Source organism: Dendrobates tinctorius, unplaced genomic scaffold, assembly GCF_039654945.1.
Source record: "Dendrobates tinctorius isolate UK_male_01 unplaced genomic scaffold, ASM3965494v1 ptg000174l, whole genome shotgun sequence".
NCBI classification, from domain to species: Eukaryota; Metazoa; Chordata; class Amphibia; order Anura; family Dendrobatidae; genus Dendrobates; species Dendrobates tinctorius.
The window spans coordinates 434,992-448,588 of NW_027361841.1; the positions used below are offsets into that span (position 1 = coordinate 434,992).

Genomic DNA, 13,597 nt, shown 5'->3' on the forward strand with positions numbered 1-13,597 from the left:
ACACTCTCACTACTGATTAGCTGTTGTGAGAAAATCAACTTTATTTCTCCAAGCATCATTCGGGTTTCAGTCACGGGGGTGGCGCCGGCCCAGATTCAGTCACTACTCTGTGTATAGAGAGAGGCGGCTGTAACCTCGCCCCTGGCGCTGATTGACAGCCAGCCCAAATGCTGATCCTGCTGTCGGTCAGTGTCGGGGCCTCTCTATATACACAGAGCAGTGACTAAACCTGCGCCTATGCCACTCTTATGATTGGAATCCAAGCGCTGCTGAGAGGAATGAAGTTAATTTCCTCCCGGCAGTGAGGCTTTATGTTCCAGGCAGGTACAGAACTCTATTAACCTGCAGATTGACCCCATAACTGCAGGTTAGTAGTGTTTTTTCCACGTGACAGATTCCTTTTAAACATCAAATATAAAAAAAAAATGAAGTTTGACCACTTTTCCACACCAACTGCAGTTTTTATGGAAAGAAAGTTTGCATTTTGATGCTTTTCAGGAGCCATAAACTCTTTATTTTTTTCTTTGTAGCTGTTTTTTGCAAGACAATTACCTTATATATTCGAGTATAAGCCGAGGCATCTAATTTTGTCACGAAAAACTGGGAAAACTTATTAACTCGAATATCGGCTTGGTATGCATTGTCCCCTCATCCTGGTATACACGGCTTCTTCGTCCCCATCCTGGTATGCATGGCTCCTCATCCCCATCCTGGTTTGCATGGCTCCTCATCCCCATCCTGGTATGCATGGTTCCTCATCCCTATCCTGGTATAAATGGCTCCTCATCCCTATCCAGGTATGCAGGGCCCCCTCATCCCCATCCTGGTTTGCATGGCTCCTCATCCCCATCCTGGTATGCATGGTTCCTCATCCCTATCCTGGTATAAATGGCTCCTCATCCCTATCCAGGTATGCAGGGCCCCCTCATCCCCATCCTAGTTTGCATGGCTCCTCATCCCCATCCTGGTATGCATGGCCCCTCATCCCCATCCTAGTTTGCATGGCTCCTCATCCCCATCCTGGTATGCATGGTTCCTCATCCCTATCCTGGTATGCATGGTCCCCTCATTCCTATCCTGGTATGTATGGCTCCTCATCCCTATCCAGGTATGCATGGCTTCCTCATCCCCTTCCTGGTATGCATGGTTCCTCATCCCTATCCTGGTATGCATGGCTCCCATCAAAATAGCATTAAAAAAAACATCCTACTTACCCTTACTGCGCACCGTCTCTGCGTCTACGTCAAGTTACGGTGCCAGCAACTGCTTTATGCTTGTAAGCAACGCATGGCAGGGACGTGATGCGCCGCTTACAAGCAGAGCACAGCTGCCAGAATACTCACTGCTCTCCACACCTGAACTATGTGCATGGTGGGCAGTGAGTATCCATTGCTATTAAATAGCGTGCACAGTGTCAGCCGCAGTTGTCGTACGGTCACGTGTCCACTACTTAAGAGAAATGAAAATTCACCTCTCTCCACTCCCATAGGCGTGGAGAGAAATGAATATTCATTCCCGTAAATAGCGAGTAAAAGCAATTGTTTGGGGTTTCTTGCATGTAAACAGCTACAGTGCTGTGTAAATTAATTGGGACAAAGCATTGTTTTAAGTAAAATCGCAAGTTGGTTACCAGTCAGTGATTCAAACCAGTTTTAACTGCTTTGAACAGGTGTGAGTGCCTGTTCAAAGCAGTTAAAACTGGTTTGAATCACTGACTGGTAACCAACTTACGATTTTACATAAAAAATGCTTTGTCCCAATTAATTTGCACAGCACTGTAATAGGCATGACTGCATGTCCATGCAAGTCTCACAGAGAAATGTTTTTTCCGATATCACAGATGAAGAGGGCCAATACAAATTTATGGGTCCATGAACAACACGTACAGCGCACAGATGGCATCCCTTTGCCATCCGTGTACTGTACATATTTAACATGGCAAAGGATAGGAAAAGCTTTATAATTCATTTATTTATGTATCAGTGAAAAACACAGATGACACACCAATGGTAAAAACAGATACATGGAACATACACTGCTGACACACTGATCCAAAACACTGATGGTACCGGTACTATTTTTTCACGAGCGTGTTTAAACACAGACGTGTGAATGAGGCCTTAGATACACTTTGAGATTTATGTTTGTGCAGTGGGGCTCTCTCACTAAGGCTAGTTTCACACTAGCGTTTTGGAGCGCAGTGACGGCCTGCGCACGGCCGCCGCTAAGCCCCGCCCCTGCCGCGCCCCGCCGGTAGCTCCGCCCACCGGCGCATGACGCTGCATGCGCCCTGCGTCCCCTATCTTTATCACAGGGGGCGCAGGCCGTGCGCAGTATGCGTTTGGCGGCGCATGCGCCTTTTTGACGGTGCGCCGACGCAACCAAAATGCAGCAGGTTGCGTTTGGCGCAGGTCGGCGCACCGTCAAAAGGACGCATACTGCGCACGGCCTGCGCCCCCTGTGATAAAGATAGGGGACGCAGGGCGCATGCAGCGTCATGCGCCGGTGGGCGGAGCTACCGGCGGGGGCGCGGCAGGGGGCGGGGCTTAGCGGCGGCCGTGCGCAGGCCGTCGCTGCGCTCCAAAACGCTAGTGTGAAACTAGCCTAACTCATATAATACTTACTAATCGAAAACATTCATACAGCAACTTTCACTTTTAAAAATCTTCATCTTCTCATGGAGACATATTAAATAACAGTCATATTATCCATCGTTCAAAAGATGACGGCTTCGAAGACAGAGCTAAACATGCGCTCCGAGTGCCTGTCGACATTTTCCAGTATTTTTAATTTCCGATCTATATGGAAACACCGCTTGGAGCAAGTTCAGGGTGCACAAAAGGCCGCCACAAACATGCCATCACAGCCGCACATACGTAAATCATTCTTTTCTTTGCTGTCATCTTTTGAATGATGTACAATATGGCTGTTGATTACTATGTCTAGATGAAAAAGACTTTACAAAGAGAAAGTTGCTGTGTGGACATTTTCCATTACAGCATCTCCCCTCCCCTTGTCTACCTTGATGTGGTCATTATTGAACACATTAAAAAGGTTATTACAGCAATGTGTAATGAATGTGGTGAGTATTAACATCCAAGAGAAACAGATCAGTTTTTTCTCAGTTGTCATTCCTAATTGGATCAATTCTGTTTTTGTTATCTGTTTTTTTTTATTTTCACTGACACAGGTAGACTGTCAAAAAATTTTTTAAATCTACTGACTTAGCAATGGGTCAGTAAAAGGGGTTATCTGGTACATTTTTATTTTTTTATTATGGACCTAAGAACTTGCTAACTATCTGCCTGTTCTGCCCACTGCTGGTCTCTGCTGGCTTTGGGCGGTTACCAAATGCTCCTTCCGGCGATCTAGCAGCTTCCCCTGAAGTCACATCTGCAGAACAGCAGCTTCTGTCCTGCTCTGCTTTATCGACAAGGCATGACTGTTAGTGTCATGCTGATTGACAGCTGACCACCAGCAGCTTAACTGCAGAAGCTGGCTACCAATCAGCATGATGCTGTGCACGTACTGTCGGCAGAGCGTTCCAGAAGAGGAAAAGATGCTTTGTTGACATGAAGCAGCAATATCGCCAGCAGAAGCTGTCAGTGGTGGGTATAGCTGGGTTGCTGCCAGTTGGCCGACTGCTGCTTCTGCAGTCAAAAACTTTTTCTATTTTGTTTTTGTTTATTTAAAAAACATCACATCTTGAAATCCCAGTTTGCTCTGAAATCTTTGCCTGGGAGAGACCTTGCTGATGCAGTATAACTACCTTTTATCTTATTGATGTGCTTAGTCTTGCCACGTTGTATGACCTGTGATATGTACCTCTTTTCTCCGATCTCACCTATGTAGCAGAGTTTAAATGTCCTTTACTCAGTGTTAGGCCTTTTACACAGCTGTTTGTTTCATTTAATGACTGTGTTTCAACCTACACATGAAAAAGATGATCATTATAATCTGTTTGATGATACTAGTTACTTATACATCTGACTATGATCCTACAAAATTCCCTTGTGCAATTGTACTTAGAAGAATTGATGCAATTTTGAAGGCAAAATCTATTGATTTGATTTAGATTGTTCTATTGTTCATTCTCTTTGCGTTTTATTCATTGATAAAAAATAAACTATTAACACTTTAAAACAAAAAAAACAAAACAAAAAAAACGTTCTTACTTTGCAGTATTTTTCCACATTTGCCTAAAACCTTTGCACAATATTGTATATATTTTACATACTTGGATGAAGGCATATTATACCTCTTTTACAATGTAAGAGGCTTATGTTTCTGGCTGGCAGTAACTGGCACGGACAATCCCTATCAGTCCTTTGTGGAGATTCAATCTCCGTGTGTCTGCAGTTGAGTGCAATATGATGCCAGAGGGCTGCCTGCAAGTTTCCCTATCTCAGATGATTTGGGTTTTTTTTAAAGAAAAGATTGCTGAGCAAATACTAAACACCTGTGACAAAGACATTTTCCCCGCAACTGTGACAAATAATATTTTGTGATGGCTATGCTAAATAATAACAATGGATAATAATATTACAATTATATTAGAACAATAGCATTGATCTGTGCACTTTACTACATTGTTAATATTGGTTTATAGATAATGGTAGATAATACATAACAGTTTGCTAGAATCGTTAGTTGTTATAACCGTCAATGCCTTGCAAAATTTTATAGTGTTAGTGTTCACTGTGGTTTTTTTGTTAACAAAAGGCAGCAGTAGGTTCAAAAAGAATGAGAAATATAAAGGAAAGATTTATACTCCTACTTACTGGACAGTTTGCTTTGTCTTAAAAAAAAAAATGCATTAAAAACTGCAGCTGTGTTTTTCTAAACATGCTGTGTGTGAGGCTATGTGCACACGCTGCGGTTTTGGCCGCTGCGGTTCTGCAGCAGTTCTGCAGACAGTGTACAGTAGCATGTACGGTAAATCTATGGGATTTACATTCTGCTGTGCACATGCTGCAGATTTTTAAATGCAGAAAAGCTGTGGTTTTGAATCTGCAGAAAGAAATGACATGTCACTTCTTTTCTGCGGATTCTGCTGCGGTTTACCATCTCTTCCATTGTAGAGGTGATAAACCGCAGGCCAATCTGCAGGTAAAACTACGGGTCATTTTACCTGCGGTTTTACCTGCAGTTCCGCAGATACAAATCCGCAGACCAATCCGCAGCGTGTGCACATAGCCTTAAAGGGAACCTGTCAGCTCCCATGTGCCCACAAAACCACCAGCAGTTGTGTCTACCTATCTAAATTTCTAAATTCCCATCCCAATAGTCCCTTTATTACATCATAAACTTAAGCAGATCTCTAGAAAAAGTATTTCTAAAGTCTGTTTTTGATATTTAAATGAACCCTTTGACTAGTCGATGGGGCATTAGTTTCCGCAGACTAGCCGGCCCACTTATCATGTCCCAGTGGGCATGGTAACATGACTTACAAGAGGCGGCGTTATCGTCAGCGCTATATAAGTCTAAGCCTTTTTCACTCATATCTTTGAGCCTCTTCAGCTGGCTGCAGATTGGCGCACTGCACATGATCAAAGTTTTCTGCATTCTTTCTGACCATTCATATTTTCTGTCTTCCCTGCGAAGCAGTAGTTGTTCAAGCTGTTTTAGGCCAGTCCCATCCAATCTCTAAGGCTATGTGCACGCGATGCAGATTTGCTGCGGATCCGCAGTGGATTTTTCCACGCAGAAACGCTGCAGAAACGCACGGTGATTTACAGTACAATGTAAATCAATGGAAAAAAAAAGCTGTGCAGATGGTGCAGAAAAATCAGTGCGGAATTGCTGCGGATTTAAAAGAAGTGCATGTCACTTCTTTTGTGCGGATCTGCAGCGTTTCTGGACCCCTCCATGATAGAAATCCGCAGTGGCAAAAACTGTAGAAAATCCGCACAAAATCCGCATCAAATCCTCGGCAAATCCGCACAAAATCCACATAAAAACAGCGGCAAATCCACAGCTGCGGATTCTGCCAGGAGATGCGGATTTTGTGCAGAAAATTCTGCACCACTTTTCCTACGTGTGCACATAGCCTAATACAGAGCTGCATGCTCTGAGCTCCTCTTTCTATACTCTATAACTCTACATTGGCTGCTGCTTTCCCTGCTTCAACTTTGTTACTACATAGAGCAGAGAAAAGAGAAGAATTAGCTGAGTAGAAAGGCAAAATGAGCAATTGTAACGGCAGAGTGTTATATGATATGATGATTGCAATATATTAAGAGGATGAAAACTTTGATGGGAGTTCTTCTTTGAGCTGCACATGTAGTCCATTGAGTTGAACACACATGAACTTTTCATACAATTGTCACTCAGTAAATACAATGCATAATAAAATAGACATGGGCTTAATAAATGCATGCAAGTAACTCACAAACACGGCTACCTTGGCTTGCATTGCTTTAAAGATAGTCTTTAAGCAGTTTTGACAGCTCAGAATTGCTGACAGCGCTGTATATCTAACAATGCGAGCAATTGAAACATACTTACGTGCATGGTTATATAGGTTTCCAAAATGTATGTATTTGTTTGCCTACTAAATTAAATGTAACACACTGGTTTTTATGCTATTTTAGTGTGTGATTACTAGATTATTTTCTAAACAATAGGACCTTCATAGTATTAGAGAAACGCCTGGTGCAGTAGTTGCTTGGATAATGTCTCAGTGGAAGCCATTGTTGTCACCCACCTTATTTCTGCTGTGGATCCAGCATGACATTTTTATTCTGGTAAAGCTTTTCCCTGTTGTGAAACAAGTACACTACATTAAGGCTCCGATTCATCTGTGCTTTTTTTTTTTTTTTTAAAGTATCTTTCCTTTTTTAGTTGCCATTTTTGGTGCTAAATTTCTCAAAATGATTCACACGATTCAAAAGCTAGGCGCAAAGTCAATGAAGGGTTTTCTTACTCTCTTGTAGTGTTTTTTTGCAAATTTTGAGGCCAAAAGGTTGCAGAAATTGTACCAAAATACTTGAGAACTCAAAAATACACAGGGGGAGAGGAGGGACTGGAATGAAGTTGCGCTAAATTTTTGGGAAATCGGGCTCTAACATGTGTAATTGTTAGAATCCTTGCACAAAGCTCAAAACAAAAACAAACAGGCGAACAAATTTAATATAGACTTAAAAAAATGCGTAAATAAAATTATGAATTGGGTGTAAACAAATAAAACATTCAAAACACAAAAAACTAGACAAAATCAGGCACAAAGGTAATGATGAATCAGAACATAAAGGTTTATAATTAATCTATCGTTTCTGTTACCTCTACTAAGCAATACTGTATTAAAATATGTATGTATGAGCTATTTCCGATAAACATACATTGTCATTTGCAGGTGCATACTGTTGTCAGATAATGGGGTTAGATAATGTCTGGTTGTTTGGTTACCAAGTCGCCTCCTGTGTTTCCACGTCTCCAACAACAGTTAGGTACAGTAGGAATAAAGGGAATCTGTCACCCCCAGGGACGTATATGACCTATTAATATGGGCATACAGGTAACAGAAATGTTACACTAGTCCTACCTGTCTGCCTCATATTAGTGGTCTTGTTGGGGAGAAATGTTATATTCTGTCTTTATGCTAATGATTTCTTCCAGGCTTCTGGGTGTACGGTGCCTGGAAGAAATTCCTGCCTCCTCACCTGTCTTCATTATAATACTACTCCCCTCCCATCAGCACAAGTTATGGCCCCGCAATTCTGCGCCTGCGCCCTGCACTCCCTCAGGAATACATTCCTCATCCTCCCTTCTGTGGACTCTGCATTCAGGGATCTTCTGCGCAGGTGCCGTTGAGTTACTGTGATCTCCGATATGTGTTCTGATAATATGCTCTCCCCACTTCCTCCCTGCACAGTTACAGCTAGGAACGATGTGTACACGGTGGTTATGCTGGGAGGAAGTGGGGAGAGCACCTTATCAGCGCGCACACCGTAGGTCACTAGAGCGGAACCAGATTTACCCATATAGGAATGTTTTGGGTGGTAATGTGGGCAAGGGTTGAGTAATACCGTTTCGAAATCTTATATAAGCCCCTTAGTTGAGACACCCGGTCTAAACAGTTTTGTTTTTGTTAATTGATGAAAATAAATTAACGCTTCTATTTTTTAAAGCATTCTTACAATGCAGTTTTTTTTCCAGACAAGGCTTTTGCACAGCACTGTATGTGTTAATGTGCACAAGTATTTTGTGATTTGTAAATCTTCTGCTTGTTTTAATAGTTTTTTTTTGTCCTGATATATATCCAAGAAGTATCGTTTCTCCTTGCAGAGATTGACATGCTAAGCATGCTGAGATGAGGAGACTTAAAACCGCAATGCTCCTCTGGGAAATATGCAAATTGTCTCTTCAGGAAGGAAGAGGACTAGAACTCTAGTGCCACCTATTGGAAATAGCAATCCTAAAAGTCAATGTTGACCCTTTAACGAGCCTTGTGACATGACTTAGAATAGAAAGCCAGACCAGAATCTCAATTTGCAAATTTGAGATTCTGGTTTGGCTTTCTATCCTAAAGCCCCCGTCACACACAGCGATCTTGCTAGCGAGATCGCTGCTGAGTCACAAGTTTTGTGACGCAACAGCGATCTCACCAGCGAGATCGCTGTGTGTGACAACTATCAGCAACTGGCCCCCCTGCCGGGTATCTCTGATCGTTCATGAAAGGTCAGGACTTTTTTTGGGTCGTTGGTCTCCCGCTGGCCAGCACGCATCACTGCATGTGGCATGCGGGAGAGCAACGACCAGTGATCATCTAGCTGGTAACCAAGGTAAACGTCGGGTTTCTAAGCAGCGCGCGGTGCTTAGAAACCCGATGTGTACCTTAGTTACCAGCGCGCTGATGCAGGGAGCTAGTAACCAAGGTACACATCGGGTTTCTAAGTGCCGCGCGCCGCTTAGAAACCCAATGTGTACCTTGGTTACCAGCTCCCTGCATCAGCGCGCTGGTAACATACACAGCGACGCGCCCGCTCGGCGTCGCTGGTGCTGATCGCTGGTGAAGCTGTCTGTTTGGCAGCTCACCAGCGATCATGTAGCGACACACCAGCGATCCTGACAAGTTGATATCATTGTCGGGATCGCTGGTGAGTCGCTATGTGTGACGGGGCCCTAAGTCATGTGACAAGGTTCGTTAAAGGGTCAACATTGATTTGTAGGATTTCTACATCCAATAGGTGGCACTAGAGTTCTAGTCCTCTTCCTCCCTGAAGAGACAATTTGCATATTGTCCTGATATACAAACTTACTTTCTTTTTGAAACAACCTCTGGCGATATATCAGCAAATCTTCAGTCTGCTCTCATTTGAACTGCCATTTTTGAGCTGGACACATTTTTTCAAGTTTAAAGAGAAAGGAACGTGTCCTGACATTTTATTTGTGTTGCCACTGCTTTTCTGTTCAATGTCATAAGGTGTTACAGACTAATTGTATAAATTGGAATATATCGGAGCTGTAAATTCATAACTCTGGTTAGCACGTTACTACTCTTTATTTTATAGTAGTGGGTGAAAGCTGAAATATTGGAGTTTTGCATCTTGATATAAAAATATGGGGAGAGATGTAGCAATCAGTCAGGTGGGGAGAAGCTGGAGGGGAGCCGCCCAATTGACAATTTTTATGTTGTGGCCTAATCTTTTGTAAAACCAAGCCTTTAAATAAAATTCTACACTGTTCCAAAGTAAAACCCATCATATATTTAGGGATACTGCTGAATTGTTATACTGCCTACTGGCCAACACAGACAGAAAAGGGCCCAGGTGGAAGAACATTATATAGGCCCTTTTTAGCCCCAGAGCTCTGAAAAATCCAAATTTGTACCTGCTTTGGAGGATGAACTTGGCCCCCTTACCTCTTGTATGTCCTTCCCTTATACTGCCCATGGTTATGGTAGTGTAAATCTCCTCACCGGTTCTCTTTAAAACAACAAAAATAAAAAAGCTCAAGGTCCCCATACATATTAGATGGTTACGTCTCCTGATCACTCCATACATAGAAACTGTTGGCTCAAATTAGTACTCTTGTGTTCTCTATAAGAGAGTCACTGCCAGGAATCCTCACCACTGAACAAAAGAATGGGCCATTGGAATTCCCACATGCTAATCCTTCTCTCCCTCACGTCATCTGTCAGGAAAGAGTTAGGAGGCCCGCATACACATGAGACGACAGCCAACCTCAGCCTGTCCACAAAGAGCATCGTCCATTTAACAGCACCGAAGTGGCACTGGATTGCTAGGGGCTTTTAAGGGTAATTAATTTTTTACTTTTAAGAATTTCCTACATGTACTCATTTTTTTATGCTAACAACCAGTTTAATGTACAACCCCAATTCCAAAACAAAGTTGGGATGCCGTATAAAAAGTAAACAAAACTGCAATAATTTTGAAAGTTGGAAATTAGAAGTTTCGATTTAATTTAAAAAAAATAAATAAAATGGACTTAGACTTAATAAAAAAAATTGTTCTGTGGTCAGATGATCAAATTTTGAAATTCTTCATAAAAACATCCGTACCTTGTGTTGCTGATTCAGTGTGACAGGGACCGATTATTATGTAGGGGTTTTAAAACAACATCTGCTCCTATCTAGACAACGTCCATTTCATGGGAGGTCGTGCAAATCAATACTAAACCGCAGGGGCGGGCTGGGCCGGGTGGCAGAGAGGCATTTGCCCCCCTCCGGGCCGGTTAATTAGCATCAGACAGGGCCGCGCCGCTCGCCCTGCAGCCACAGTGTGTACATTACATGATAGAAAAAACATGGCCCACAGTAGTGAAGACGCACAGAGCAGACAACGCGGGGCGAGTGGGCGGGACTCAGTCACTGCACTGACTGCAGGCTGAGACTGCGTTGCCGTGGCAGCCGGCGGCGCACTGGGATTGGAGCAGTAGCGTAGTTCTAATCTCTTCTGTATGCACAGGACCTGTGATGAGGTCACGGGAGGGGAGGAGTCAGGGGTCACATGATGAGGGCCCTTAGTGTATGCAGGACTCTGCTGTGCTGCTTGTCATCGTGCTGGATGAGGTAAAGTTTTGTGGGGTCAGGAGAGGTTTACAGGGTGGATGTAGCAATGCCGTGTGTGTACGAGGTGTACGGAGCGGAGCTGCGTGTGTACGAGGTGTACGGAGCGGAGCCACGTGTATGCGAGGTGTACGGAGCGTAGCCGTGTGTGTACGAGGTGTACGGAGCAGAGCCCCATGTGTACGAGGTGTACGGAGCAGAACCGCGTGTGTACAGAGCGGAGCCGCGTGTGTGCGAGGTGTACGGAGTGGAGCCGTGTGTACGAGGTGTATGGAGCGTGTGTACGAGATGTACTGAGCAGAACCGCGTGTGTACAGAGCAGAGCCGCGTGTGTACAAGGTGTATGGAGTGGAGCCGTGTGTACGAAGCAGAGATGCATTTGTACGAAGTGTATTGAGCGGAGCCCTGTGTGTACAAAGTGTATGGAGCGGAGCCATATGTGTACAAGGTGTACGGAGCGGAGCCGCATGTGTACAAGTTGTACGGAGCGGAGCCATGTGTGTATGAGGTGTGCGGAGCCATATGTGTACGAGGTGTACGGAGCGGAGCCATATGTGTACAAGGGGTACGGAGTGGAGCCGCATGTGTACGAGGTGTATGGAGCGGAGCCGTGTGTACGAGGTGTACGGAGCGGAGTCACGTGTGTACGAGGTGTACAGAGCAGAGATGCATTTGTATGAAGTGTATTGAGCGGGGCGTACAAAACGGAGTCCTGTGTGTACGGAGCTGAGCCGTGTGTGTACAGAGCGGAGTAGAGCCATGTGTGTACCGGGTGGAGCCGCGTGGTATGGAGCGGAGCCACCTGTGTACGGAGCTGAGCCGCCTGTGTACGAGGTGTATAGAACAAAGCCACATGTATACAATGTTTACTGAGTGGAGCCATGTCTGTACAAGGTGCACAGAGCGTGGTCGTGTGTGTACAAGGTGTACGGAGCAGAGCCGCATGTGTACGAGGTTTACGGAGTGAAGCCATGTGTGTACTGAGTGGAGCTGTGTGTGCGAGGTGTACGGAGCAGAGCCGTATGTGTACGAGTCACAGAAAGCGGAACCATGTGTGTATGAGATGTGCGGAGCCTTGCGTGTACAAGGTGTATGGTGGGGAGCATTTATACCTCCCCAACTGTCCCGGATCCAGCGGGACATTCCCGATTTTGAGAGAGAGTCTGCCCCGGCTGGGAGCTTTTCCCACGGACACAGTCGTACACGGCGGAGCCCCGAGGAGCACTTTAAAATTTGCACGTGACGTTCCACTGGAAATGACGTGCTAGAAGCTGACCAGAAATTAGGTAATTTCGGGAGGAGATTGTGACGGAACCATGGAGGCACTTCAGGGAATGCTTCAGATCCATCACTGTGTCCTCATCCGACAGCGCGGACGTCGGCCATGATATGTCCTGCATCGGGAGGCTCAGGTGGGCATTACAATGGGAGCCGGGCTGCTATAGTATCTTTATAGAATCTTTCTTTATTTTTGTTTCTTTCTCTCTCTCTGTTCTTTCTTTCTCTCTCTAACCTTTTTTTCTTTCTCTCTCTGTTCTTTCTTTCTCTCTCTAATCTTTTTTTCTTTCTCTCTCTCTGTTCTTTATTTCTTTCCCCTCTTCCTTTCTCTCTCTCTCTGTTCTTTATTTCTTTCCCCTCTTCCTTTCTCTCTCTCTGTTCTTTCTTTCTCTTTCTCTAATCTTTCTCTCTCTGTTCTTTCTTTCTCTCTCTCTCTGTTTCTCTCTCTCTCTGTTCTTTCTCTCTCGAATATTTCTTTTTTCTTTCTCTGTTCGTTCTTTCTTTCTCTCTGTTCTTTCTTTCCCTTTTCCTTTCTCTCTCTGTTCTTTCTTTCTTTCCCCTCTTTCTTTCTCTCTCTAATCTTTCTTTCTCTCTCTGTTCTCTTCCTTTCCCCTCTTTCTTTGTTTTCTCTGTTCTTTCTTTCTTTCTTTCTTTCTTTCTTTCTCTCTCTCTCTCTGTTCATTATTTCTTTCCTCTCTGTTCTTTCTTTCTTTCTCTCTGTTCTTTCTCTCTCCACATTTTAGAGGGCCACATCCACATTTTCGAATGCCACATCCACATTTTAGAGGACCACATCCACATTCTAGAGGGTCAAATCCACATTGTAGAGAGTCATATCCACATTTTAGAGGGTCACATCATGTGACCCTCTAAAATGTGGGTGTGACTCTCTACAATGTGTATGTGACTCTACAATGTGTATGTGACCATCTATAATGTATGTGACCTTCTATAATGTTTGTGACCCTCTATAATGTGGATTTGATCCTCTGTATTGTGGATGTGACCCTCTATAATGTGGATGTGACCCACTAATGTGGATGTGACACTCATTAATGTGGTTGTGACCCTCTATAACAGGGGTGGGCAATTAATTTTCCTGAGGAGCCACATGAGAGACCATGACTGTCGTGGAGGGACGAACCAATAGGCCAAAATTAATTCTTAATATTAATATTGATATTTTATAATTATATTATTGATAATTTTATTAATATTAATTGTATCAGAGTTGTATATTGAGCAGAATTAAGAAATTAAGAATGCCAACACCCCACTATATCGTTTGAA

The 13,597-nt window shown here is 43.8% G+C and overlaps 1 protein-coding gene across 3 annotated transcripts in view; it reads left to right on the forward strand.

Annotated features, from left to right (window-relative positions):
• The window catches only part of CAMK1D (calcium/calmodulin dependent protein kinase ID), a 371,674-nt gene that overhangs the window by 108,556 nt on the left and 249,521 nt on the right, over positions 1–13,597 (forward strand). Inside the window, exon 1 of one of the 3 annotated variants that reach the window (XM_073551255.1) lies at positions 10,836–11,032. The exons of the other annotated variants lie outside the window; for them this stretch is intronic. Within the exon in view, the coding sequence (XP_073407356.1) occupies positions 10,971–11,032 (62 nt within the window). The 5' untranslated portion in view covers positions 10,836–10,970. Of the gene's footprint in view, positions 1–10,835; positions 11,033–13,597 lie in introns of those variants that run through there. 3 annotated transcript variants of the gene reach the window in all.